General features: G+C 39.5%; 1 protein-coding gene and 1 long non-coding RNA gene across 3 annotated transcripts in view; one reads left to right on the top strand and one right to left on the bottom strand.

Annotated features, from left to right (window-relative positions):
* Positions 1-2,933, bottom strand: part of LOC115947160 (uncharacterized) — a 35,881-nt gene extending 32,948 nt beyond the window's left edge. The window contains exon 1 of one of the 2 annotated variants that reach the window (XR_004081117.2): positions 2,807-2,933. This is a non-coding gene — a long non-coding RNA (uncharacterized lncRNA). Of the gene's footprint in view, positions 1-2,023; positions 2,080-2,806 lie in introns of those variants that run through there. The other variant, XR_004550090.1, reaches the window with a different exon arrangement.
* Positions 677-20,793, top strand: STEAP4 (STEAP4 metalloreductase). The gene is made up of 5 exons (XM_005152944.3): positions 677-827; positions 15,573-16,028; positions 17,324-17,851; positions 18,475-18,639; positions 19,609-20,793. The coding sequence occupies exons 2-5, from the start codon at positions 15,573-15,575 to the stop codon at positions 19,876-19,878; spliced, it is 1,419 nt and encodes a 472-aa protein (XP_005153001.3). The 5' UTR covers positions 677-827; the 3' UTR covers positions 19,879-20,793.
* The last annotated feature ends 5,891 nt before the right edge of the window (positions 20,794-26,684 follow it).

Genomic DNA, 26,684 nt, shown 5'->3' with positions numbered 1-26,684 from the left:
TTATTTTCCAAGCTTCTTTTAAAATCTCTGCTAGTGGGACTCTCTTATCCCCTTTCTCCTATCTGGACTATGATGCAATTCATTGATCTCTTGATGTTCAAGGCATCTGTCTTGAATTATCTTCCATTCTAAACAGATGTGTAACATGAAGAGCTTTGCATCTTCTCAGGGGGTTATCCCTTAAAAGCTCATTTCTCAATACATATCCATTGCAGGCTTCGGGTCCACAGGATCATTGTAGCTGCCAAGAATATCTAAAGAACCTCAGAGAGCAGGTGCTTTCAGCCACCCGAATGCCAAATTCCTTTCAATGTGACATTCTTACTGTCCCTACCCACAGCTGGAATGTCACAGGAGAGCCCTAACACAAAAAAAAGCAGCTCCCCTTCCAGGCAAATGATTGCAACAACATTTTTGGCTTCTGGGATTCTCGGGTTAGTCTTCCAAGAGTGGGCAAACGCAGCCAAACCTTAGTTCTGGCCAATAGCCAAGGGGTAAGTCAGCACCAGCATGACAAAAGCAACCACAGCTTCACTTCAGCTGTAAATACAAAGGCTGGGACTTTCCCTGAGACTTTGACGGGAAGTTCTTTCAACCCACACAGCCAGATGAGGCTTGCAACATCCCCTCATTTCACCCTCTCCTGTGCACTCACCCTGGCTTCCACTACATAAATGCTGGCCAGGCTGCTGGGGTTTCAGCACTCTGCTTCCAGTGATAGGACCTGTCTGCAGCTCCTGAGGTCTCTTGCTCCAACACAAGCAGCATCTCACCAGCTGCAAAAGCACTGCCTTGCCTAGGAGGACTGCAGCAGGTTAAGTGCACAGGTGAGTTTCACATAGATGAGACATAAGTTTGTCTTGCCTCTGCAGGTGGGAATGGGGAGCAGAATGGCTAAACTGTCAACCTGGGGGGAGTTAGGTGGGCTTGAACTTAAATTTGTAAGTCTCCTGCTAAAATTTTATGCCAGCCTTTCTCCCTGCTGGCCAGAAAAATACAAAACCAGGCCATGTCTCTTGGTTTTGTGTTGACATTATACAACATATTAGTCATTAAAAGTTGACATAGGGAAAGATTTGTATCTGTAAAGTTAGGACAAACCAGAACTTCAGATAAGTCAATTGGTATTCAGAGAGTTTACACAGCAGATAAGTTTATTTAATCTTCCAGAGGTGCTTGCAATAGTTAAGTAGAGAAAGCTTCTGCAAATAAGGATTGGTCAGTGGATTTTAAACGATGAAGCTAGAAAGTGAATATTCTTTCCTAAGCCAGAGCCAAGATTCTATTTTGAATTTTAGTAGCAAGTGCAGATACTCCAAGGGTACTTGATTTACCCCAAATCATAAGCTTGCACTAATAACAGTTGGAATTAATGATTCTTTTATGATTCTATGATATCACATTTTCTCTTCCTGCTTAGGCAGCACACAAATTTTAATCCTTTTTAATATTTTATAAGCAATTGGCTTCAATGCTGCAAAAAGAAATTAATTTTTCTTAAATATTGTCTTATAACAGCTCCACGTTATTAATTCTGAGAGAATTTGCAGTTGTCAGAACTCTTTTTCAGCTTTGATATGGGAAAATTTCATATCCCCTCTAAATCTGCCACACAAACTGTCATTCAGACTATAAGTCAATTTTTCCAACACTGTTGAGACTTTATAAAATGATGCAGCAATTCCAGTAATTCCAGTAATTACTGGAAGATGTAAATTATTTTTTAGATGTGGCCTTCCCAAAGCTCCTAAATTTTTCCATAGCAATGACTTAGAGTAGCATGAAGTAGTTTTGTAATTACATACCAAAATATTCCAATTGTCATTGAGAAATCAAGCATCCCTGTACTTTCTTTTTCCATATTACAATTTTCTCATACAAACTTATTAAGCACTTTTCATATTTGTACAGTTTTGGGCAGATGGCACTTTTTTAATTACTTCTCTTAGTTATAGGCGAAAATGATAACCAGATAAAGGGTTTACTTTGCGGTGAGAAACAACAAACAAAGTGCATTGCCTACCTTAGTGCTTTATTTCAGAGCAGGAGCTCACTTGGCAGCTGACTCAGTTGTCTCCCATCACCTACAGTGCCATGTTTCACATCGCAGAGCAGGCAGGTGACACGCAGTGTCAGCTGCTCTTGGGTGAAACAATACAATCCACTGCTAACAGCAATTAAGCTCACAGGACCAGACCACAGCTCATTCAAAGCAAAAACCGCAGCAATGTACCTATCATGGGCATGGGGTGCTCAGCACCACCTTTTCCTCCCCGCAAACCCAGTCTTTCAAAAACACAGACAGCAACTGAGATTTTCAAGGAGAGCAGTTAAAAACTGCATATTTTAAGGCCTCCCTCACTGCTTTCCAACTAGTTTTATTACAACCTGTTTAACTGGTAACTTCAAGATTTGAGCCCACCGTTTCTCCCATTCTTAGTGACAGTGCTAGCAGAGTGGAACTGAAACTTCTTAAACATCTTCTGTGGATGTTTTATAGATGTTGGCATTTTTACTTACTTTTCATTCTATTTAGATTTTAATATAAATTGACTTTGGCTTTTGAAAAGGTGTTTCTAGGGAAGAAAAAGTAGGGACAGTTATTTGAATATCACCTTTAAAGAAGCTTATTGCAGTTCACACATGCAAGGTTTTGTCCCTGCATGCTCTAGAATAAAAATCAGTGTGTTTTTTATCTCTTTTGGCATCATTGTTTAGACCCACATGCTCTCTTCATTTCCAAAATTTCTCCAACATGTACTCCCCTTAGTGAGAGCACAGCAAATGAAATAGCAAATCCACTTACTTGATGTTGTGGACAGGGCTGTGAGAAATGAGTGCACTCTCAAACATCCTCATGAAGCATTTTCTGGGCTGCTGATGACAGCTCTCTCCTGTCTGCTGCTGCAGTTTGGGCAGGGTACTCCAGCAGGGCTGTGCCAGGCAGTGGGTGGCAGCCTGGGTGAGTGCTGGTTATATCCATGATTCTCGGAAACAGAGGAGGAGAGGGAATAGCTGCCAGCAAAAGCATTAATTAGAAGGTTGACAAAGCTGCCTCCCAGCCTCATAGTGACTACTGAGTACAACCCTGAGGCACAATGGCAAAAGTGATTTTCTTTACTAAATTGGTGAGGTGACCCTTTCCTGGGGGTATTACTGGAGGAATGCTCTGACTTTGGTGGTGGAGGCACAGTTTCAGGCACAGTTTCAGGCTACATGGCTCAGGACTGTTCTTCTCATGCTTGGCTGAGCTGCTTTGTGTGTCACACTGGCAAAGTGCCACAGATCACCTTGGTTCAGCAGCAAGGCTGGGCCTAAAGCTCTGCTGAGAGATGCAGATCCCATGACTTGCTTAATAAAACATGAGGTTAAGATTAAATCAGGAGTGAGGACAGGTTCTCAGCTCTGGTTGATTTCCCTCCATGTGCTTTTCCCAGGCAGAGCAGCCTCAGCAGGACAAATCTGAATGTGTAGAAAAACCATTTCCATAGCCAGCATGATGTCCCATAAAAATGAGAATATTAATAAATTTCATTTGACTTCCACAACCTGAACTGCACCAGAGCTTCATATAAGTTGGCACTTCAAAGGTGCTTAATTATAATAATCTGATACAAACTGCTTGATCAATGGAGGAAGCAGCTCAGCCATCCACCTCAGACAAGTTACAGCACCTGAGGACTGGGATCAAAGGGTTTTACTGCTGCCTGTCATCAATCCATTAGTGATACCAACTACGTGAGCAAGTTTCTGTAGGCCTCTAGATAAATAGGCCTTAAGAGCTGTGAAATTTAGTGAAGTTGATTGCCAAAGAACAAAACATTTTCTGGCATCATTAGAGCACAGGAATGTTTGATAAAGGATTTCTCTGGGTGGTCCTATGCTATAAGGACTGTGAGAGCAGGAAATACATTAAAAGGTATGAGTACTCACAACAAGTGGGTAATTATGCAATAATCGCAATAGCATAAAATGGTAATGCAATAAAGACAATAGGTTTATTCAGAAAATCCAGTTCCTCATTTTGTATTGTGTTTCCTTGCTGGAGCCGCAAGAGAGGGTTACCCTGCAGGAGACAATTATTTTGTCCAATTAGGCAATTACAAAAGCAGCATGACACTTTGTTTCATACCTCCTGGCATTCTCTTCTTTCCTCTTCAGCTAAGTTTAGTAAGAAAACAGAAGCTTTTCATTCGTCTCTGTTCCATATCACATCCCAAATGCCTTTCCCTTCTTTCCAATTGCATAGATAGGGCCTGTCATACTCATTTCTTGCCTATTGCATGGTCTTGATATGCAGAGCAAAAAGTGTAACTGATGTCTTGACCCCACATATTTCACAGAGGAACAAGATACACCCACTGGCCTTGCCTAAGACCCAGGAGAAAGCAGAAGGCAGAAAGCAGGGTGATTTCTCTCTGAAGGTGGCAGGCCCTGCATAAGAGGGCACAGGCAGAGAGATTTGTAAGAGGTCTTGTGTAAAGTTTCCTATGCTTCTGCACGGTGGACAATAGCACAGGATAATGCTGGCTGCCCTGTGCTGCACGATGAGCAATTTGGTGGCAGTGCTGTGCTCTAAGGGCTGTAGCTCACAGGCAGTTCTCTGGCAGGGAGGTTTCCTTTGTACCAATGCCTGGGCTAGGAGTCAGTAACCCACTGCTGTGCGCACTCATCTTGCTTGCCAGGTTAGGGATTACCATTACAATGCTCAGCCCCGGCATCTGAAAAATCTGAGGTGAACAAAAAAGGATCTCTGTCAAGAAAAAAAGCCCTGTATCTTTCAATTTCTCGGTATAGGATGCTACCCTGAAATTACTGGCTCAGTAATAAGGAGAATTTCTTCCATCTTGAGAAAAACCTAGTTTTTTAAAATCGCCTGATAAGAATTTTTTCTTGCTGAAAAATGCAACAGCATTTAAAACTGTCTCTTTTTTTTTTTGTGAGGAGCATGATTTCTTTATTTATGAAATTATCAGCATTCATTTTGTCCTGAAGGCAGGCATGCCTCTGCAGGTGCCACTCAAACGCAGTCAAGTGGGAGAGGAAAATGTTCAAGTCTATGTAAAAGAAAGAAAGGAAACCAAATGAAAAAAAGGAAACCAAAAGAAGCAAGTAGATACACTTAATGTACTTTATATTAAGTGAATAAGGGAGCTGATAAAGTCATCCACTGTTAAATCATATCTTTAAACACATTTTTGTGTTTAGGCTTGTGTAACCAAGAACACAGAGTAAAATCTGTAAAATCTGCTTGGCCCCATTCCAGACATGTTGCAAATCCACATATATTTGTTTTGGCAAGAAACCTTCATGTTCATGCTTGTTTTTCTTAAATTTCTCATCATACTTTCCCTCTCACTCTTCAGATTTCTAAGAGCATAACACAGCCAAGAACATTGTCACTGCATTGCAGCAGCCACTTCACCTTTGATTTTATCACAGGTGTTAAGAAGCAACTGGGCTTCATTTTCTTCCCACTTGTGCCAACCTAGTCCATAAGCAAGCTAACTGAGAATCAACAGTTCCATTAGTGTAAATGGGAAAACAGTCAGGCTCCTAGAGCTCATAATAAATATGTGGCTTTGAACTCTCACATTTCTTAGTACTCTGAAGGTCTGATTTTGGTTGGTTGCTAGTGTAATGCCAGCTAATTCCAGTCTCCATGTATCCTACTGGTGGGCTCTCAGTAAAGGCATCCCAAATAGTGTGCCCTACCTCATCTTCTGTGTTCTTCCGTAGATTCAATGATACAGGGTCACAACTGAAAAGCCATTTCTCACTCGTTTGCTTCCCTTTTGGTGGTAGACACACATGTGGGTGTGTGTACATCATGAACTTTTTAGGGTGTCCATCACCTTAGCCTCATTTCTGTAGGAAGTGAGATTCCTCTGATCATGCAGATGTACATGAATGTATGTATGTTTATACACGTTCCTCAATCATTTTTTTCAGTGACAATTTCAAACAAATTTACCAGGAAGAGAGAGGGATCCATTTTCCTTCTTTTGCATGAAAAAATGCAGCTGCAGGCCCCACAGAAGAGTCATGAAAAATGAAAAATTATACTGTGACTACATACATTTAAAAGATGTAAAAATCCATGAGAAGAAATGTTATAGGAATCGTCTGCTGTGATTGGAAAGAAGCTTCAATCAGTACTTGTAATCAGTCAAGAAACACAAACCCATAGGAAGCCAGGCTTTCATTATTTCTAGTGTTATTTTTCTGTGAGACAGAGCTATTTGTTAATGTCTCTAAATGGCAGATAAAAGATGCTCAAAGTAATAGCTTCACAGTGAGGGAGAATCAGCAGGAACCCAGGAGGTGCTCCTCCACATGGGGGATCTGTAAACATGTTTTTCAAGGTCCCAGGACATCTCCTGGGTCACCTGGGGTAAGTCCAGTGCGCCTGCACTGTAGGCAGGTCTGTCTCTCCTTCTCACCCTTGCTCACCTTCAAGAGTTTTATGAAATATTTTCCTTTTCCTTGCACTTGACTAGGCTGGGTTAAAACTTAATACCTACATACCTCAGAGCAGTACAACAGCCCTGAGAAGACTGAGGAAATTACTCAAGTTATAGCTGGGTCTTATGTGTTTATGGGAGCAGCTGGAGGTGGTGAGGTTTCCAGCCCTCTCAGTACTTCACTATGATTTAGACAACATTAAGCACATCTATTTAGCCCTATACTTCATCTGTTTGAAGAGCCTCCAGGCAGCTTTAGTGTTCTCCTGATAAAAAGTGAAGATGTGGGAAATGCAATGTCCTCTGTAGGAGGATTTATTGTCTCAAACAATTATTTTTTTATCAGCTTTGTCAAAACTCAGAGCCCAGGATTTTCTGCTGAGAAGAACAGCAGATATTCATTTGCTTGAAAGAAAATTCATGAATAATTTGTTGAAATACATTTGTTAGGAGCTATTCTGCTATTTCGTTTATGTATGTTTTTTAAGTACTGGATTAATCATGGGAGAGCAGTTTAGCTACATGCTTTCAGTTTTAGGTGTATCAAGCAACAGAAAATGCAGTTTATAATTTAGGGCAGATTTGGTTCTAAAAGTGTCAGTTTATAAGAAACAGTATTTGTTATAGAGTGCATTCTTTCTCTGTGGGAATGGTAAAATGAAATTTTAAGTAAATAAGATTGCCTCAGAGTAGTGTATGTGTCTTTCTGAGAAGACTTTTTAGATTGCATTTCACCTATTTTCCAAGCTACACCAGGATTACTAAACATTATGCATGTGTGAAATAGTTCATAAAGATACTTCCAAAGCTGCAGTACTACATATGCAAGAAATTAAGTATTATTCATTCTCTTTTTCTGCTATATTTAATAGGGCACTATGTGTAATTTTAGCTTATTAGGACACTTTTGTCTAATGCACAGCTTTTGATCATAGATGACAAGACAAAGCAGGATTCTCATTTACAAAAAAAGAAATAAAAGACATTTGGGGATGATTTCTACTTGCCAGTACATGCAATAAACACCTAGGACAATTATGAGAATTAAGTCTATTCCTGAGCAAAGCTGTTTAACTCTGGGGAACTTGACAGCACGAGAAACTAAAAATCACCATTGAAAAAAGTACCATTCAAAAAAAAATATGAAATTATTTATTTATTTATGTGGTTAAAGCTCACCATGCCCCTCTGCAGGTATCCAGGGATTTGAAAGAAACAATGTAAAAAGAGGCTTAATGTAAAAAAGGAAAGGGAAAGGGAAGAGAAAAGGAAAAAGGAAAAGGGGAAAGGGAAAATGGAAAAGGGGAAAGGGAGAGGGAGAGGGAAAAGGAAAAAAGCAAAGAGAAAACTAAAGGGTAAAAAAAATGGAGAGGGAGAGGAAAAGAGAAAGGGAAAGACAAAAGGAAAGGGAAAGGTCATTTCCACTGTCTTTGACACTTCTGGTTGTAGGCACTGTTCTTTCTGCCACCATCATGAGTACATGTCATTAGCATGGTGTCAAAGCACCATGGTTACCACAAGTGCTGCCCACCCATGATTGAGAAGGATGATTTTTTCAGGTAGGGAAGGATCAGGTGTACATAGAGGCATTTGGGAAGCAAAACTGATTAAACCTCTTTAGCCTGTTCAAAGCGGTATGAGGAATGTCTGCAGGACACCTCTGAAGTGTTTATTTTCACCAGTTCTGCCATAAATACCAATTCAAGATTAGCTCACAGTTGCCCAGCAGGATTAAGACGTGTAATCATGTCAAGTCCAACAGCATGTTGGAGTTTCAATCTGTGGTGGTGAGAATATGTTTTCAAAGTGTTTGGTATGAGACATGCTTTGAATCTGTGTTGGTGAAATGAGTGAAATGATCTGCAATGTGCTCAGTCCTATGTTCAAACTATGTAAACAAGGTCTTGAACCCACATAAGAAACTGCATGCTTTCAGGTGCTTCCTGACCAGAGAGATACAGAGATTTGGCTGAAAAGACCTTTTGCAGAGGCTTAAGGATTTAAATATGTGGATGCTGTGTGAGAAATGCTAATCCTTGCTGTAATGATAATGAGAGATTTGGAAAAAAAAAAAAAAACAACAAAAAAAACAAACAAACAAAAAAAAACCCAGAAACAGAAACAGACAAATCCTCTGTGTTAAAAGAAAAGTGGAGTTAAGGTGAGATGTAAGATGTCATCAGCAGCTTAAAATGAGATCTACAGGAGGGCATGGCCTGAATGCAAACTATTTATCCCAGATGTCCTGGTTTCACTACTGTACCAGCAGGGTTAAACACCAAAGGTTAGTGAACATACAAAACATCCCGCTGTTACTTACAAGGAAATAGCAGTCAAAATATTTAATTTACATTGAAAGAAGGCCTTTGATACTTCACTTTTTAAAGGTACACTCCCTTAATAATTGTTCTGCATATCATCTTTATGACTGACCAACCTTGGGATTATGATTTTTACAATCAATCAGCTTAAGAAAAAAAAAAAAAGATATATGGATCAGTGTTATAAATCTTGAGACTAGTTCCTAGAGTAGTCAACACCATAAGCTACCTGGATCAGAGCTGTGTTGTCCATTAACTCTCTCCTTACTCTACTTATAAATCTTTATTTTACATGGCTTTGGAACAAACTCCTGGCAACAATCTGACTGTTTATCTTCTCATAGTCCTTCTATCCTGCTTCATCTTCTAAGCTTTTGCTCTGAATCAAAAGATAAAAGAACATAGACCCTAGAAGTTTTTTGGAAAATAATAGGAAAACACAGAGGTTCTGTCATAGCTGGGAGCCATTACAGGCCACCAGATGAGATCAAGTCCTCAAAAACTGATTTGTCCACCACCAGAATAATAAGCAGAATGTATTAGATTCTAAAGGTGGGAAGGTGATGTTCCATAAGTACAATTTGAGAATAAAATTAGGTCAGAAGATTTGGCAGCTGCTTAAAGAAATGGTTAAAAGCAAAGACACAAAGACTGCTATGCAGAGCAAGGACTGCAGTAAGGCAGCTAAGTGGCTAGAGCTGTGAGTTCTTCAGAAACAAAGAACTGAAATTCAAACAACATATATAAATCAAAACCTATGGACAAGCATGGAAGAATAGTACTAATACATTGATGAGATTTGAAGACACAGCACAACCAGAAACGTAATTAGTAAGGTACATCTAGGATAACAAGAAGCTTCCTGTAAAAACATAAACTGTTAAAGGAAAATCAAAGAGAGAACGGATCCACCACTCAACTGAGAGAAAGCCATTGACTAATGACCCCAAAAAAGACAACTCTGTAATGTGTACTTTGCTCTTTCTTCACTGGAAGGGTCAACCATGACAAAAGGGGTTTACATCAGTAGCAAAGAGCCAAAAATTCCCACTAGGCAACAGATGAAAGAGATGGGGCCGTGCTCAGGTGACTTAAATGACCTGAGATTAGCAAGGGCAATGGAATTAATTTTGTTCAGGGCATAACTGAAGCATTTCCACAGACATTGATAACTATCTTTAAGAACTGTGTAGAAGAGGTAAAGTTTTGAAAGACTGGAAATGCAAGAACAACAGCCATCTTGAAAAGTAAATGAAAGAGGAGGTGCAGAATTATGCCCCAATCCATTTAATACAATTCTCAAACAGAGGAAGCAAATAGAAGATAAGAAAGAAATAGGTTATAGGCAAATGGATTAATCAAGAACAAATCATTCCAAACCAACCTCATTTTCTTTTATGACAGGATAACAGGCCTTGTGAATCACAGATGCTATGCAATTTGACATGAGTGAAGTTTGTAGTATGGTAAATTTTAGAGAAGATTTTCAAAAGTAATAGGAAAATGCAGCCTAAATTAAGGAAAGGTTCTGCAGAACTAGCAAAAGAAACATTTTCAATCTCTCAGTTAATCGCTGTCAAAATGGAAGACTACATTTATTGCAGATATACAGGGGGTCTCTCCTGGCAAAAATCCTGTTCCAGAATTTTGTTAAATGGCATAGATGGTAGAATAGACACTATGCTTATTAAAGCTGACAATCTGACAAAGTTGAAAAGGGCTGAAAGCACATTAGAGGACAGGCTTAGAAATCAAAATTGTCTTGACAGATTGAAGCTACAGTTTGAAAAAATATGGTGCTATTCAACAGGGACAAGTGCATGAGACATCTCTGAGTCAGAAAGAAACAAAGAAATTGATGGTGGAGCAAGAGGCGTGGGAGCAGTCCAATTAAAAGATTGGGAGTAACAAGATGCATTTACCCTAATATTTCAGTTCTGATCAGATGTAGAAGCAGATCACCACTTTTCAAGCTTTGCTTTACACCACACAAACCTCTTGGAGCATATGAGACTAGATTCTTACCATGAAGGATGAGCCAGAAGACATGCTTTATTTGCATCCCAATGCACTGCAGCTGCTAGTGGGCATTCAGGCTGTGGTACTAGAACAAAGTTAGTCCAGGGTGGAAATATCTGATACATGAGAAGAGTGAACATCATACAGTCAGCACCAGCTGTTTCACTCCACATTTTGGTTCCTGTTGCTACACACTACTTGTTAAAGTACTCATAGCCTTAATGCATCACAAACTGACTATGAATCAGCTGTTGTGAATAAGGCAAATGTGACAGTGGGATGATGTGTTGTCTATAAGGCAAATAAAGCAATCCTTTTCTATCTGGTAAGATCTCAACAAGAGTATTGTATTCAGTTTTAGACCCAGCTTTAACATTTGGAGCAGTTTAGCCTAGAAAGATCAGAAGAAAGACATAAGAAATATCTCTAATCTCAGAAGCATGAGTTGCAGGCAAAGATCTGGGGTTGTTTCCTTTAGGGAAGAAAAGGGTGAAATGGGAACCGCTTTCATGTCCAACAAAAGCTGCTACAAAGAAAAAGGGAGCAAATTGACACCTGTGAGCACAGTGGAGGATGCAATACAGATTACATGTAGGAAAATCTGCCTAATCATACACTTGAGAAAGCAGTAAGCAAGGAAGACTTCAGCATCCACAACACAAGAAGGCTTTACAAGCAGGTTAGACAAGCATCCATCACACACCATTTAAATAAATTTCATCCTGCCTTAGGGAGGGAGATGGACTAGATAATCTCTTGAGATCACTACCAGAGTTATTTGGTTTGCTTCATTTTTAAATGTAAATAATAAAATTGCTCTTTCCAGATCCTTTCATCTTGTCTCTCTACTTTTGAAATCATTCCACTGACCTCCCATCTGCCATTCCATGTTATATCTTTCTGATCTTGTCATTATCCACCCCAGCCTATGTCTCAGTTCCATCTCTGCCTTTCTGCTTTTGGCACTGTACTTCACCTGTGGCATTGCTTCTGACAGGAAATCCTTCCTTTTTCCCATGTACAATGCAATCTGCCTGACTTCATTCAAATTCCTACATACTGAAGTATTTACATGTAACTGCTGAATTGTACCTTTATTCAGTTCCCCTGTGCAGTTTATGTAGTGGATAGAAACAACAGTTTTGCAGTTAGCCTTTTATTTTCAGCGCCTCTTTTTTTCATTACTGACCAAGTAAACTCAGAAATTACCACCATTTTCCTTAAAATAGGATAATTCAGTGTATAATAATACAGGAACAATGCAGAAAAAAAACCCCACAGTCATTACAGAAGCTTAAATGGATTATCTTTCAAATAACAAAAGGCATCACTGGTGCTCTAATGTTAGGGGTCTGGATATAAGCAAAAATACAATGCATGGAAACAAATCTCTATGGCTTATTCTCAGATAGTGTGTTGCTACATATAAAAAAGAACAGATAATAATTACAACATGTTTCTTTCCTGGCATTTCTGTTTTCCTCTAGTGCTTTGGGTGTGCTCAGCATAACCTATAGGCACAGAGCTGACTCCCACTGCCATCAGCTGTTTGGGCTGAGCTCCCAGACACCAGGGTGGCCCTGTGGCCTTTGCAATGTGCTTCTGCTTTCCATTTCTCACACTGATGTGGGACAATAAAACACCTTGTCTTATAGAAAATTGCTATCTTCTCGAATTGCCATTATCGCTGTCATGGACTCTGCAAGGCCATTTTCCTTGTTCTGACTTTATACCCACCCAGCTGCCATCATAGGCTGCATTTTCTTCAAATTCACACAGCAAAGCCAGAATTTATCTATGCACTGTCTCTATGCTCATAACCTACTACCTGAAGTAACTTCCAGAAGTTCACTACAAAGCCTACAACCTCCCATTAATTTGACATCAGCCAGCTGGCACAAAGGCATGTTGGAAGAAAGAAAAAAGGATTCAGTGGAGAAAACTAAGTTAATTTCTGTCTTTGTTGGAAGGAAACATGGTCCAGAAGGTCTGGGATTTAACAGCAAACTTGCCTTGTCTTACATGTGATTAAGTAGCAGATGCACTGTTGAACTGATGTCAGCTTCCAAATGTATTTGTTAAAAGATTAATTGGTGACCACTTTATTTCTAATATATAAAGTGTACCATCGCATCATAACATGGGCACCCCTATGAAGTAATTCTTGAAAAGAGAAGGCAAATTCAGCTTACTCCATACAGGCAAAGTGAAAAAGTGGCATTCAGCTAAATTAGACCTCCAGTACTAAAGGCAGTTTCAACTCTCTTCCCTTTTCTATGAAGTAATATCCACTACCTTGTACAAGTCCTTTTACATCTTAGACAGTGCTCCAAGAAACTGTATTTTGACAAAAAGAAAAAAAGTTCCTTACATTAATATTTCTTTTCATCTCCGTCTTTTTCTCTTTTCTGGCAAGATGAGTTCAGTGCTTACTAGCAAATGAGATGTTCAGTATCAGTGAAAAACAGAAGCACTTTATAGATTTATTTCTTGCTGTTGGATTCATGTCTATATTAAAAACTTTCATGAGCTCAAACAAAACGTAACTTTAACTGATCTACTAAATATATTACCTGATATCATCCTTTTGAGTTCTGGGGTTCTTGCAGTCTTACTTTCAAGAGGAGAATGATCTGCATAGCTCACTCAACAATAACTTAATGATTTCTTGAGGGCAAAAAGAGACATTTTCAACTGGACAATCCCATGTTACAAATAAATTTTATTTTTCCTTTTAGACACAAGCCTACTTTGTTAAAAGGAAACATTACAAAAGGAAGGTTACTAGGTACTGAGCTGGACCATTCATTAATATTACATATACAATTCTTCTTTTTGAAATAAAAACTATACCTAAAAAGGAATTTTATCACTTTAGTCATATTAGAGCCTCATGGGACATTAATAAAGCCCTCAGGGAATGATTTTCAAATATGTCAAAGTATTTTGCATTTGTATGCATGTGTCAGAGCACACAAATATGCAGGAGACATTCAGATGTGTTCTTTTGAGGCTCTGTTTTCATGCTCAGTATGTTACTTGACAAAGTACACAGAGTCCAGCTGGGTAGCTGGGCCTGCGTTTCAGGAGATCTGGGGCTGACAAAGCCTCCCATGGGACCTGCACATGCCACACAGGCTACAAGAACACTGATTCTCACGCCCTTCTCTGCCCGAGTTGATGCCTTTGCCTGCTGATCAGAAACAAACTCTCTTGGCAGCTGTCTAAATCCCAGGGCTCCCACAGCTCACTGCAAGAACAGTGCTAAGTAGACACTGATGCCAACTGAGGGCTATGCTAGCTGTATAGAGAGCTTGCTCAAGCCAAAATCTTCACATATGAGTCTCAGGATAAGCATTTCCCTGCCTCTCTTGGTAGTGAAGCTAACACCTGACAGCACTGGCCAAAAAGATGTATGCATCCTTGATTCATGGTCCTTAACTCTAAGTCACAGAACTGTAGTGTAGGGAAAGTTCAGGCTTGATTCTTTTAGTAACCAAACTAATGCAAGTTTTTGGCCAAACAATTTAAAATTGTTCCAGGTTTTTAAAAAGCAAAAACTGTTCTGGCTAGAGAAAAATATTAAAGAAAATTAAGAACATCACCCCAGTATTTTCAGATGGCACTTTCATTCTTAATGGAGCTTCACAGAATAATGTAAGCAAAGTGTTAATAATCAGCAGTAGCAAAGTCATTAGCTAACTAATAATAGCTAACTATTTATTCCATGCATTTTTTTTCCTGAAAATTGAGAAATCACTCATTCCCACAGCTTTAATTAAGACAGTTACCTGTGATGCAGTGAGTCTTGAATCAGGGCTCCTGCAAATTGAATGGCTTGAAAACAGCCAGTACTAAATTGCTGGCCAGGCCAAGAGAAGGCAGTCTCAAGATCTCCTGCTGGAGGTTTCTCTCGGGGCCTAAGGTTTCCAGTCTGAGTTCACCTTTTGTCAAGTGAGGACCACAGCACATGGACCTTTGGAGCAGACCTTTCTGATTTGGTATTTGTATCATGGGTGTCACTCTGCGAGTACAGAGCATAGGTAGTGCTATGGCATAGATAATACATTAAAGACTTCAAAGCTTCCAGGTACAGTGATAAAGCAGGATAAATAAAAACCTCAAATGGAAATTTATTGAGTAATATATAAATATCAAAAATCTATGGTCAACGTTAAATGTTCCAATTCCACTGTCCAAATGCTTCACAAGACATTCTTCAGGAAATTAAAGAACAATAATAAAATAAACCAGCACTGACAAGTCATATTAAGGAAATACTGAAGACAACAGAAAGGTTTACAGTTACCTTTTATAATATCTCCTATTCAAGTATTTTATAAAAGGCCTTCCAGATTCTAATCTGATTAGAAACACACTCCTCTACAATGCTTTTATATAGCATAAGCAAGCAGAAATCACTCAAAAACACACACAACCCTTGCTGTCTGTGCTCCTGTATCTTTTCCTCCTTCTTTCCCTTTGAGAGAAGAAAACTGCAACAGTTCAGCTCAATATTAAAATCCATGAACTGGATGGAAAAGAGGGTGCTGTAAAAGACGGAGAGGTGAATAATCAGAACTGTTTTTTAAAAACTGTACAGAAATCTTCTGAGAGTGTGTGTTTCAAAGAGTGTGCAATAAGCATACGAAGAGGCAAGCAAACTTTCAGGTATCTATTTTGTATCACCAGAATGGACACTAAACTTTCATTGCCAAGAGACTGATGTTTTGCTTTATTTGTTCCTATTACTTTCTTTTTTTAACAGATGGATAAAAATTCTTCCAACATTATGGCTTTGGCTCCTAACACCTCTAACAAAAGAGAGACAGTGTGCATATTTGGAACTGGAGATTTTGGAAGAGCCCTGGGGCATAAAATGATTCAATCTGGCTATCCCGTTGTGTTTGGAAGCCGGAGCACAAAGATATCCAGCCTGATTCCCAAGGGTGCAGAGGTGTTGAGCCACGCAGAGGCAGCACAGAAAGCTGCTATCATCATCATAGCAATCCAGAGGCAGCATTACAACTTCCTTACATCACTAACAGAAATCCTCCATGGAAAAGTCCTGGTGGACGTAAGCAACAACTTAAAAATAAACGAGCATCCTGAATCCAATGCAGAGTACCTCGCTCAGCTGGTGCCCGGAGCTAAGGTTGTGAAAGCCTTTAACACTGTGTCAGCCTGGGCCTTGCAGTCAGGCACACTGGATGCAAGCCGGCAGGTAAGTCTGAGAAACCAGGGTTTCCTATGCCTTATAGTTAAGTATTATATAGCTTCTTCACAGCTAGACAAAACACACATGGGATATACAAATCAGACAGGATTGAGATGGTATAATCAACCATTTAAATTTAAATGTAAGCTGAAATTTGCTTTTGGCCTGTAATACAGCATGACAAGGAATATCAATAGCTTGCCTCTGAACTCAGGAAGGTGTTTGGAGACACTAGAGAAGCAAGGAAAGAAAGATAGCGGAGATACAAAGAGAGACGGCAGATCAGGAGGAAATGAGGGTTACATCATTTGTTCACTGCAATTGTAAAGTTAAACAGAAAGGAGACAGGAGGAATATATGAATGCAAAAATAGAATTAGGAAAGCAAAAACAAGGAGGCAATGGATATAATGGGGCAACAGAATGTATAGGGCCAACAGAAGTGAGCTGGAAGGTGAATAAATTCAGAAAGTTTTTTAAATGAGAATTCATCACCATGGAAGTTTACCACAACAACAGTGTGTGCTTTTAACCAGCTCCCTAACCACAAGCCAGCAGGCACAGAACTGTTCATAGAAAGCAACACAGCGGCTTACCTGAAGGCAAACCATTTATTATTACCCTGTCTTCTGGCATTGCGAGGGACAGTGCTCTTTTACAGCCAACAGATTCAGACAGCTGCTCAACCGTTGCTAGCTCCACTTTCTGCTGCCAGATAAATGGTTTTGGCTAAATTACAAACCCAAGGACTTCCAAGCCTCAGCTCTACAGGACTTCATCATACCAGTGACAGCAAAAATTGACCCCTTTCTAAAGTTCCAAAAGAGTACTGTCTTGCACACACACAGAGAAAAGATGATTTGTTCGCTATTTTACTAAACTTGAAGAAAAATAATATTTACTTTTTTGACAGGACAATCATGTTTTAAAGTTCTCTGTCCCCAGTTCCCTGGAGGACTTTTGCTCCTATTTACTCCTATAAAATCTTGTGCTTCCAAAGTGCTTGCAGGTCTTCAGAAGTCTTCTAGGGAAAGATTTGTACTAAGTGTGTTACACATCGTCCTTTTCAGATACAACATTTTGTCACTTGAAACAATCTTAAAGTTTCATATTCCTTGTTCTTGGACTTGTTGGCCAAGAAAGTATCTATATGCTACTTTTTGCCTATATAAATCAGAGCCAGCAGGGAAGCCAACAAGTACTTAGGAAGCTTGTGCTCATCATCCATACCTAGGCAAGATGGCAATGGAGAATGTCATTAAGGTCTGTCTAAATAAAGGTTCTGTTTGGTTTTGGCTGCAGGTATTTGTCTGTGGAGATGACATGGAAGCTAAACAAATGGTGATGAATATTGTTCGTGCACTGGGTCTCACTCCATTAGATCAGGGATCCCTCTTGGCTGCTCAGGAAATAGAAAATTACCCTCTGCGGCTCTTTCCAATGTGGAAGTTTCCCGTCCTTTTGTCCTTTGGCCTAGCTGCATTCTTCTTCTTCTACTGTTTGATTCGCAACGTGATTTATCCTTATGTTTATGAAAACGAAGACTTTTCATTCTTTATCGCAATTTCCATTCCAAATCGGATCTGCCCTATATTGGCACTCATCCTTCTAGCCTTGGTTTATCTTCCTGGTGTACTGGCTGCAATTATTCAGTTATACAGAGGTACCAAATACCACCGTTTCCCAGACTGGCTGGACAAATGGATGCTGTGCAGGAAACAACTAGGACTAGTAGCCTTGGCATTTGCTTCACTGCATGTTTTGTACACTCTTGTTATCCCAATCCGCTACTTTGTAAGATGGAGAATGAGCAGTCGAATCATCTCCCAGGTAAGGTTTGTTCCTTCTCCTATGTCTTCTTTTTTTCCAGCCATGTTACAAATGCTATCTTTCTATCTTGAGCATCAGAAATTCATGTGGGCAATTCAGTATTCTTTACAATAAGTTTGTTTTCCTGTTTCCGTGTTCCTTTTAACCCCTGGTATATCCAATGTTTGTTGATATCATGCGGAGTTGAGGGGATTTCTGGCCTCAGTCTTCCTCCTAAATAGTCTACATATGAATAAAATAAGTGGTGGAAATGTAAACATTAAGAGTAATTTAAAGAAACACACTTCCCCATTTCTCAATATACCTTTAATAATGGCTCATATTTTGCCTCTGAAAATAGCACATATTTTAACTTTCTGACTTTTTATAACAACAGAGGATCATATAGCTGTCCTCAAAAGCAGGCCTACAGAAGTGTAAAACACACATCACTATTACAGGTACATGGAACCTGTACATAATATAATGTCCCTTTTGCTTTTTGAGAAGGCATTAAAAGTAAATATCTGATGATTTTCAGGGAGCTAATATATAAGATTTATTTCCTAGTTAATTCAAAGGGTATTTTTTCTCATAGTGATCCTAAAACTGCTGTTACTAAGATAAGCTCTTTTTTTCTTCAGGTCCTGAACAATAAAACAGAACCACTTGACACCACTAATGCCTGGATTAGTGACTCCTATGTGGCTTTGGGGATTTTAGGATTTTTTTTGTTTGTTCTTCTGGGAATAACTTCCTTACCTTCAGTCAGCAACAATGTCAACTGGAGAGAATTTCGATTTGTACAGGTAAGAAAAAGACTTATTCTAGAAACACCTTCTTCCCTATTCAACTATGACCACAGGCAGGTTTACAGAGACCTAAGGTTTTCCTCCATTAATATATCCAAATGTGATGTGTGCACTATTCACCACCACACAGTGGGAAAAATCTGCACAGCTATACAGCTCACCTGTAAAGAAGCACAGCTGCTCTGATGGCTGCTTATAGTACAAGGGGGATTACTGCATTAACAACAGAAAATTGGGAAGACGTGAGCTCCTAAATGACAAGCAGAAAGCTGACATTGTGGAATATTTTAGCCATTTATTGGGTTAATTTTGTTGGTTCATAAGATAATTCAGTTAAAATGGGTCTGAAAAAAATACTTTATAACTCAGATACTCTCAATGCCAGGCATTTTCTGCAGACTTTAAAAACTGATGTGCTTATAAACAGGCTGCCCTTGATAACACTATAATCTCAGACCCCGTTTGGAGGAAGCTCGGTGCAAGCTGCCATGCCTCTGCAGGAGCTGGGCTGGCAGGGGAAGGGAGGCAAGGGAAAGGGAAATTGCTATCAATGAATGTTTTATCAAGGCCAGAAACTTGCACAGTATGGTGTTTCTGGATGGATTAGCACTACAGCACATAAAAGCTTGTATCTCTCCACTGAATTGCAGTGTTTTCTCTGTATTTTCACAAATATGACATCCACCAGGCAGGATGTATGAGCTAGCAAAAATTATCAGGATTGTTGATGCAGAAAAAAAACCCCAAAGAAATGTGTTTCACCTAAATCCATTTGAATTAATTTCTATAAAAAAAAAAGTAAGAGTCTTTATATTATATAAAACAGTTTCATTTCAGCAGTGCCCAATTAGTCCCAAAGCTCACATGTTTCATAGAGCTTACTGTGTCCTGTATATTGCATTTGTTCTGGATTAATTTACTTCTTTAACCTCCACTTCTTTCTTTTTTTCCTTTGTTCTCCCCTAGTCCAAACTGGGATATCTGACGCTGATTTTGTGCACTGCACACACACTGGTTTATGGGGGAAAACGGTTCCTGAGCCCATCATCGTACAGATGGTATCTTCCAAACGCCTATATGCTCTCCCTCATTATTCCATGCATGGTGCTGGTTGTCAAATTTGTGCTGATATTTCCTTGTCTAGACAAACCTCTCACACGAATTCGACAGGGCTGGGAGAGGAATCCCCAATACTCAGAACAGTCACATTACATTATCAACAAGTCTGCTGTATAATTAGGCTAACTTGCATTATCAAAAAGAAGAAAAAATATTATGAAGGCATATCAAAATGAAATCATGAGCCTCCTTTATCTGGAGAGTGAGAGAAAAAGGTAAAAACTTGGCCAGGACCTGTTTAAAATAAAGCCACTGCAATGACAAGCTTAAACTACAAATCAGATGAGGCCATTGAGTTCCTGCACCTCAAACATGCTTTCACACAGGTGCAGGCCCTCTCTTTTGCTCAGTATACTGTCCCTTGTCTATTCACCCTAACTCCTAAGAAGAGCGTAAGAGAAGTAAGTGGTGCTCCGTGTTCCTCTTCTGTTGTTCCAAACCTCCTCCAGGGCTCAGCAAAACTGGAATGACCTTTGATGTTTAATAGCATCTTCCCTATTCTGCCCATTGTGACTCAGGTCTACATGCACCTACACGTACCCACACAGATCCACATGCACACGTGCCTGAACACACCCCCTGCTTCCACCCCCAGAAGCCACTAGCCCCCCAGAACAGCAGGATGGATGCTGAACAAGGAAGAGCTCTCTTCCTCCCAGCATTAGTTTACCCTCATACCTTAATGACAGCCAAGTAAGATATGTGTCGTTTGTGTACAGGATCTCTAATGTTCAAAGTGTGTGGGGCAAAGGTTACTGAATCCTTCCTTGTACTGCTCTACCAGAAATTCAGGTGGTAAGGGGATGGGGAAGGGACCAAAATGGCAGAGAGATGTGAGATGTGCTCTGCAGCCTAAGCTTCTCAAGTACAGGCAAAAAGTGATCAGTGATTTTTTTTTGTATAAGCAGCAAGTTATAAGAAAAAGAAACTGAAGGAAATCCTATTATATTAGGGGGTTGTAGTATATGTCATGCTTATATCTCATGAAGATAATATTGTTGATTTTTAAAAAAATAAATCTTTGGATGCAGTATTATATATGTTCTATGAAAACATACATATTTTAACCAAAATAAAGATTTTTTTTTTACGGTGTTGAGCTCTGTTATAATTTCTGGAACCTCTTTTGACATGATGCAGCTGCTGGTATGCTCAGTTGCACAAAGGTTTTGGAAGGTCTTGAGGCAAGTAACGAAATGAGATCCCATCTTCAGCCACCTGCCTGGGTTCACATTCGCCCATCTTTGCTCCTGGTTGTTCACATAAGCAGATCTTTGCTTAGTCATCAAAGTGGGCTGGGGATGTGGAAAACCAGGATCCAGCTGGAATGGTGACCTCCTGTTAATTTGCAAACAGAGGATCTGACAGCTGCAGAAGCAGCAGTGAGAGAAGAAGAACAAGCCAGAAAGAGAGTGTGTGTTTATAGTGTATATTGGTAGAAGAGAAAGGGATCAACAGAGCAGAAAATAAGTAGCAGCAGTCTGAGTACGTATCTTCCAGATTCATCACTTCGGGGCCAAATTCTGGTGTCGGTGACACAGTTAGTCCAGATTTATTTTATGACAAATAGTAACAGTTCCAAGACACTGCGAGATTGTTTGGGATGTTTCCTATTTTTTAAGGATTTATTTTGGGGGGTTTTGCTTATCCCGATACAGATCTAAAACCTGCCTCTTTCTCTCTCACAGCTGAACCTATAGGTTGGAGTCTAAACAGCAACGGCCATGGCAAGTAACACCCGCTTAAAAGCCATGCTTTATGAAATATAAACAGTGCAAATCCTCTGCCTCCTTTCCTCTAGGCAAACATGCTCCTGTGTGGTTTTGAGTATCTTGTGCTAAAGAGAAAGACAGACCAAACCTGGTCTTTTTTACCCTCACTAAGCATCACTACAAAGTAACTGCAGCCTGGCTGAATACTAAACCATAGTCTCAAAGTAGTTTCTGCAAAAGGCAAAAGAACTTCTTCAGGGACTGATATCATGTTGCTTTGTTATATGAGAACACAGGCCAAAATTTACTGAAAATGCGAAGTGGGCAGGTACGACCTGCAGTTTGCTGTTTACTCCAAGAATAAAGTGCCAATATCTGCTGTGTACAAGCCTAGGAGACAATGCTCTTTGTTTGCATGGAGTGAGTGCAGCTGCTCTTAGGAGATGATCCAAAGCCCTCACATCTGAAGTCAGCAAGCAGGCTCTTTGTTGACTTCAATAGATAACAGGTCAGATCTCCAGCAGCACTTGTTTTTCCAGTCTAAGTGAGGGATTTCTTATCCTGTTATTCTTGGGCAACCGGGGAGTATCTGCGTCGCAAATTTACATACTTGTTTCTTGAACATGGCAGAGAAAAATTCCTCCCGTAATCTTACATGACAGTTACAGTGTTCAATACCAATATTTTGCAAACAGCAGCCATTGCTATGAAAACTGTTTGTAGCTTCTATGCATTGTTCATGGCTGAGCTTTTCGTATTCTAATTTAATCTTTTCTTATGTACTGACAAAGCTTGGTCAGAGAGGACATCAGAAGGATCATGAAATGAATTTTGGAAAGGGAGTTTTCCATATGGCTTCCAGAAGCCAAGAAGAGTGTTTAAGTACATAATGGCATTCTAGCAATTCCTCCAGGAATAAAGCGTTGACTCTCAAATCTAAATCAAAGTCAACACTTACAAAATACAGCTTTTTAAATACATGGTCACATGGACATTGTCACAGTAAAAACTCAGCTTGGATTTCATTGCATAAGAAAGATTTTATCCTGATGGAAAGCACTACAGCATAGTGTGATTTTCAGACCTCTACATCCTGAATGATACGACTAATTTAACTTCCTTTTACCTTTTTGTTATACCTAGGGAATACCCATTTCAACAACAACAACAACAAAAAAAGTCCTTATTAGTGAAAATAAAGTATTTAAACTAATTAGATTTACTTGAGACAGTAACAGGATGTCAGACGTGCACTGGCCCCAGGTCCCTTTTTTTCCAGCATGTCCACTTTTGGCAGCCTTCTTACCTCCTGTTACCTCCTATCTGACACACGATTTCACAAGAGCATCTGTCTCAAACACAGGTGAGCCTGTTTGATTCACTGATCCAAACGGTGAACTAGTGAAAAGAATGAACACCTACAGGAACTATGTAACCTGTGTTCAGCTGCTAGTCAACACAATGATTAACACATTTAATAAATCTTCAGTGTTTCCATTATAGCCTAATTATAGCTTCTATTTCATATACCATGGAAACTCTTCCTTCCTACAGAGATTCTTTTCTGCCTCAGCATTATCCATGCTTCTGTTGTGAATCTCCATTTTTATCTCTAATTCCTGACATAAACATGAATTATTTGCTCCTTGGATGAAGCTGATATTCCTTGAGATAATTCTTTTTATATATCACCATGATGAGAAAAACAGCACATCTTTTACTGTTGTGCATTGCCTTAATTTAATGCTCGTCAATCTTGGAATCCAGAATTTACATAAATACTAGCTCTGACAAGAGTAGACCTGACATGATTTTCTGATAAGGAGCCTCAATGCTACAAAAGCACACTGTAGAGCTTTAAGAGGCCATGCACAGACCTCAAGAGAATTGCATGAAACTTAACTTAGCTAATGTTTCCAAATGCTGCAAAACAGAAGTGGTAATTTTTTGTTTATATGGCTTCACACACATCCTCTATTCCTGACTCTTTTTGCTTCCACATCAAGATTTGTTTATTATTTGATGTTCACTCAAATACAGCCCCTTCACTGTGCTTGCTGCTCTTCATACTTGCTCAGATTTAATCTAGAAAAAGCTTAACCACAATCAGTAGACTCAAGCTATTAAACATCAGTACAGAAGCCCTTCCTGGTTTATTAGCTATTAATTTTTTTTCCCCGGTTTTATGGAAGATGAGAAAGTGCAGTCTGTATAAATCTCTCTTTAGAGACTTCAGAAAATAGATAAATGAAAAATGAAAAAATGTAAGTTATTGTAGCATGCTTATCATTGCAGGACACAAGCGGTTGAACAGCACTAGACCAAAACAGAATGTCCCAAAACAGGCATTTTTGGAACAGATTATCTGTGACTGAGTGCTGGCAGAGAAGGAGGGAAGTATTTTCAAAGAATAATTCTGAAGAACAGTATACAGAATGAAAGGAACAAAACATATTAGAATGAGAGAGAGAGAAGGAAAGAAGGAAAAAGAGGAAGCTGATTTTCTTCTTTCCTACTGGCTCCATGACAGAAAAATGTCACACATTTCTGGTTGCATGGTACCTTGTAAATAATTAAATGAAGAGTTTGATCTTGGCAGCCCTGGAGTGTAACCCAGGTTTTAGGATCCCACCACAGCCTTCTATCCCTGGTCCAGATTGGTACAAATCAGACTATTTTCTCATTCTTTGCAACATTTCTAAAGCTAGCTGCCACTCCACACCACACTCTGCTGAGCAGCAGCAGCAGCAAACCCAGCTGTGCATCAGGCACAGGACTTACATAGCTGGAAAAACTGTTTCCTCAGGAGAAAAGAATCAGGAGAGATGCCAGCATCCAACTGGTCAGATACAGGACAAAGATTGCTTAATGGACTGCTCTGTTTCAATGCGAGACAAAAGCATCTTCATTTTATGGTTAAAGAACTGAACCAAAATCAAACACAAAATCTCACTGAAGAAAGGGTAAATCATTAAAGTGGCATGAAAAATTGAACCAAAGTAAACCTTACAATACTTGATGAACAAGACAAGTGACAGACGAATAATAGCGTGAGCAGCACCTGAGGAGGTGGCCTGAGAGGGTAGTTTCTGGGAGGAAGGAGATGGAGCAGTTTCTCCCTTCTCATTTGGATAGCAATGACCCAGAGCTTTGGGAGCCCTGGGACAGGACAGACTGAGCATCCCCCCACCTCTTGAAACTGGCCCAGGCAATCAGAGGTGGTGGCTCCAGTAATCACATGGAATTATGTTAAATACATACAGGATTACAGTCTGTTTGTTTTGTTTGTGGCTTCCGTTTTCCAGTCCCATCAGTAAATATTGGAAATCAAATCCTATCTTTAATTGGATTGCTCTAAAGGTCAGACCTCAAGTCACACTGCAGAAACTCCAGTCTTGTTTTACTATCAAGCCTGCTTAGCATTGTTGAGGTAAATAAATCCAACCATTTAAGATACTCAGTCCTGCTGGGGCCTGAGGGGTATATCCTGTCCAGTTATAGAAGTCTGAGAAGGATGAAGGGATTTGTGCAGCTATAAACTGTCATCTGGGACAACACTGAATACCCAAGTATCATGAATACCTTGAATCACTGAATAACTTCTAACATCTCTTCTTCAGACAAACACCCTGGCAAAGCTGTCTTCCCTGTCTTTTACAAAGCAGCTGACACTTAGATTCACACTTAACTGTCATCACAGACATACTCCAAGTTTCTGTAATGATCCCTGTGTCAGTGACTCACACAACATCATGTAGGAAGTCAAAGGCAAGGAGAAGAATTGGATGCAGGTTTCCTAAAGCTGAGGATAGTTCTCTAATTACAAGCAGATTAGAGAGCCAGAAGGCAACCTTGTGATTAGCTATTCTCTCTTTCTGCAGAACATGGGCTGTAGACACTGACAGAATTAATTCCTTTCTGAATTATCAGGGGTTGTCATATTTTTCAGTTCACAGACCCCTACAAAGTTTTCAACAGTAATGCAGATTGCTATAAAGTTTAAGCTTCCTGACAACGTGCAGTTTTATCCTAGTTACCATTTGTTACTGCTGGCAGGTAATCCATTAAAACAGGCTGAGAACTCCTGAATTAAAGATATTCTGAAAGAACTGCTGAACTTGATTTAAACATTAGAAAATTCACCACAGCTTTTGGCAAATGATTCTGACAGCTGATTACTCTCACTTCAATATATATTTTATATATACACGCACAGCCTGATTTTTTTTAACTGTAGCATTCAGCCAACATAATCTATGATTTCCATGATGTATCTGAAGTGTCCAGAATAGTGGCTATATATGAAACATAAATATTACCCCAGAGAAGAAGCTCAGCTGTAAGAAGAAAAAGTGTGATTTTATATGTATTTATTTTTGGCAATTTATAAATCATACTGGTCCTGCAGTATATGTGGAAATACAACCACATACCAAAGTCTCTTAATGATGACAATGAAAGACTCAAGGTACTTCAACTTTTTGTATCTTACAACTAAAAAATACCCTAATTAAAGTTAAAAAACTAAAACCCATTAACAGTCACTGCAGATAATCTCAAACTTGAACATCATTTCAGAAAAAAAAATAAATGCTAATAAAAATCTGTTAATAACACTGTGAAAATAGGTAGTATGTTACCTGTAGGATTACAGGTTTTGTAGCCTACTCTGGTAAATTCACGTGGAGAAAAACTACCACATAAGCAGTTCTCTATGGAGTTTCTCAGGAATTAGTTGGATGCCCAACATTACACAAAACAAGTCTAAAAAATCGTTGCTGAGGAAATGTGAAAGCTGCATTACCCTGGAAATTCTTAAGAGCAAGGAGGACAGATATAGAATCATAGAATAGTTAGGGTTGGAAAGGACCTTAAGATCATCCAGTTCCAACCCCCCTGCCATAGGCACAGACACCTCACATTAAACCATGTCACTCAAGGCTCTATCCAACTATGGAAACGATTCCATGAATGATTCATTTTTAGCCACAGCATCACTGGATCCAACTCTGCAGAAAGTGATTGCAGAGGAACAAAGACTGCATGCCACTCTTCCAGCCCAAGGAGATGTAGCCTGGAAATCACCAGCTGCAAAGCATTCACAGAAGGGGTTATGAACTGTGTTCAAATGTGCTAGGGGAGTAGGAAAGAGAGGACAGGAGAAAGATCTAACACGGGCTTGTGGTTTTCAGAGGTACAGGGAGGAAAAGT

The sequence above is a fragment of the Melopsittacus undulatus genome, chromosome 1 (genome assembly GCF_012275295.1).
Source record: "Melopsittacus undulatus isolate bMelUnd1 chromosome 1, bMelUnd1.mat.Z, whole genome shotgun sequence".
NCBI lineage: Eukaryota > Metazoa > Chordata > Aves > Psittaciformes > Psittaculidae > Melopsittacus > Melopsittacus undulatus.
The sequence above is the reverse complement of the archived record's forward strand: the minus strand, read 5'-3'. Positions and strand labels throughout refer to the sequence as shown.

Excerpts from the sequence above, each read along its gene's own strand:
- STEAP4 (XM_005152944.3), top strand. The coding sequence starts at position 15,573 with ATGGATAAAAATTCTTCCAACATTATGGCTTTGGCTCCTAACACCTCT. Across the intron at positions 16,029-17,323 it reads CACTGGATGCAAGCCGGCAG|GTATTTGTCTGTGGAGATGA; the intron begins GTAAGTCTGAGA and ends TTTTGGCTGCAG. Across the intron at positions 17,852-18,474 it reads GCAGTCGAATCATCTCCCAG|GTCCTGAACAATAAAACAGA; the intron begins GTAAGGTTTGTT and ends TTTTTTCTTCAG.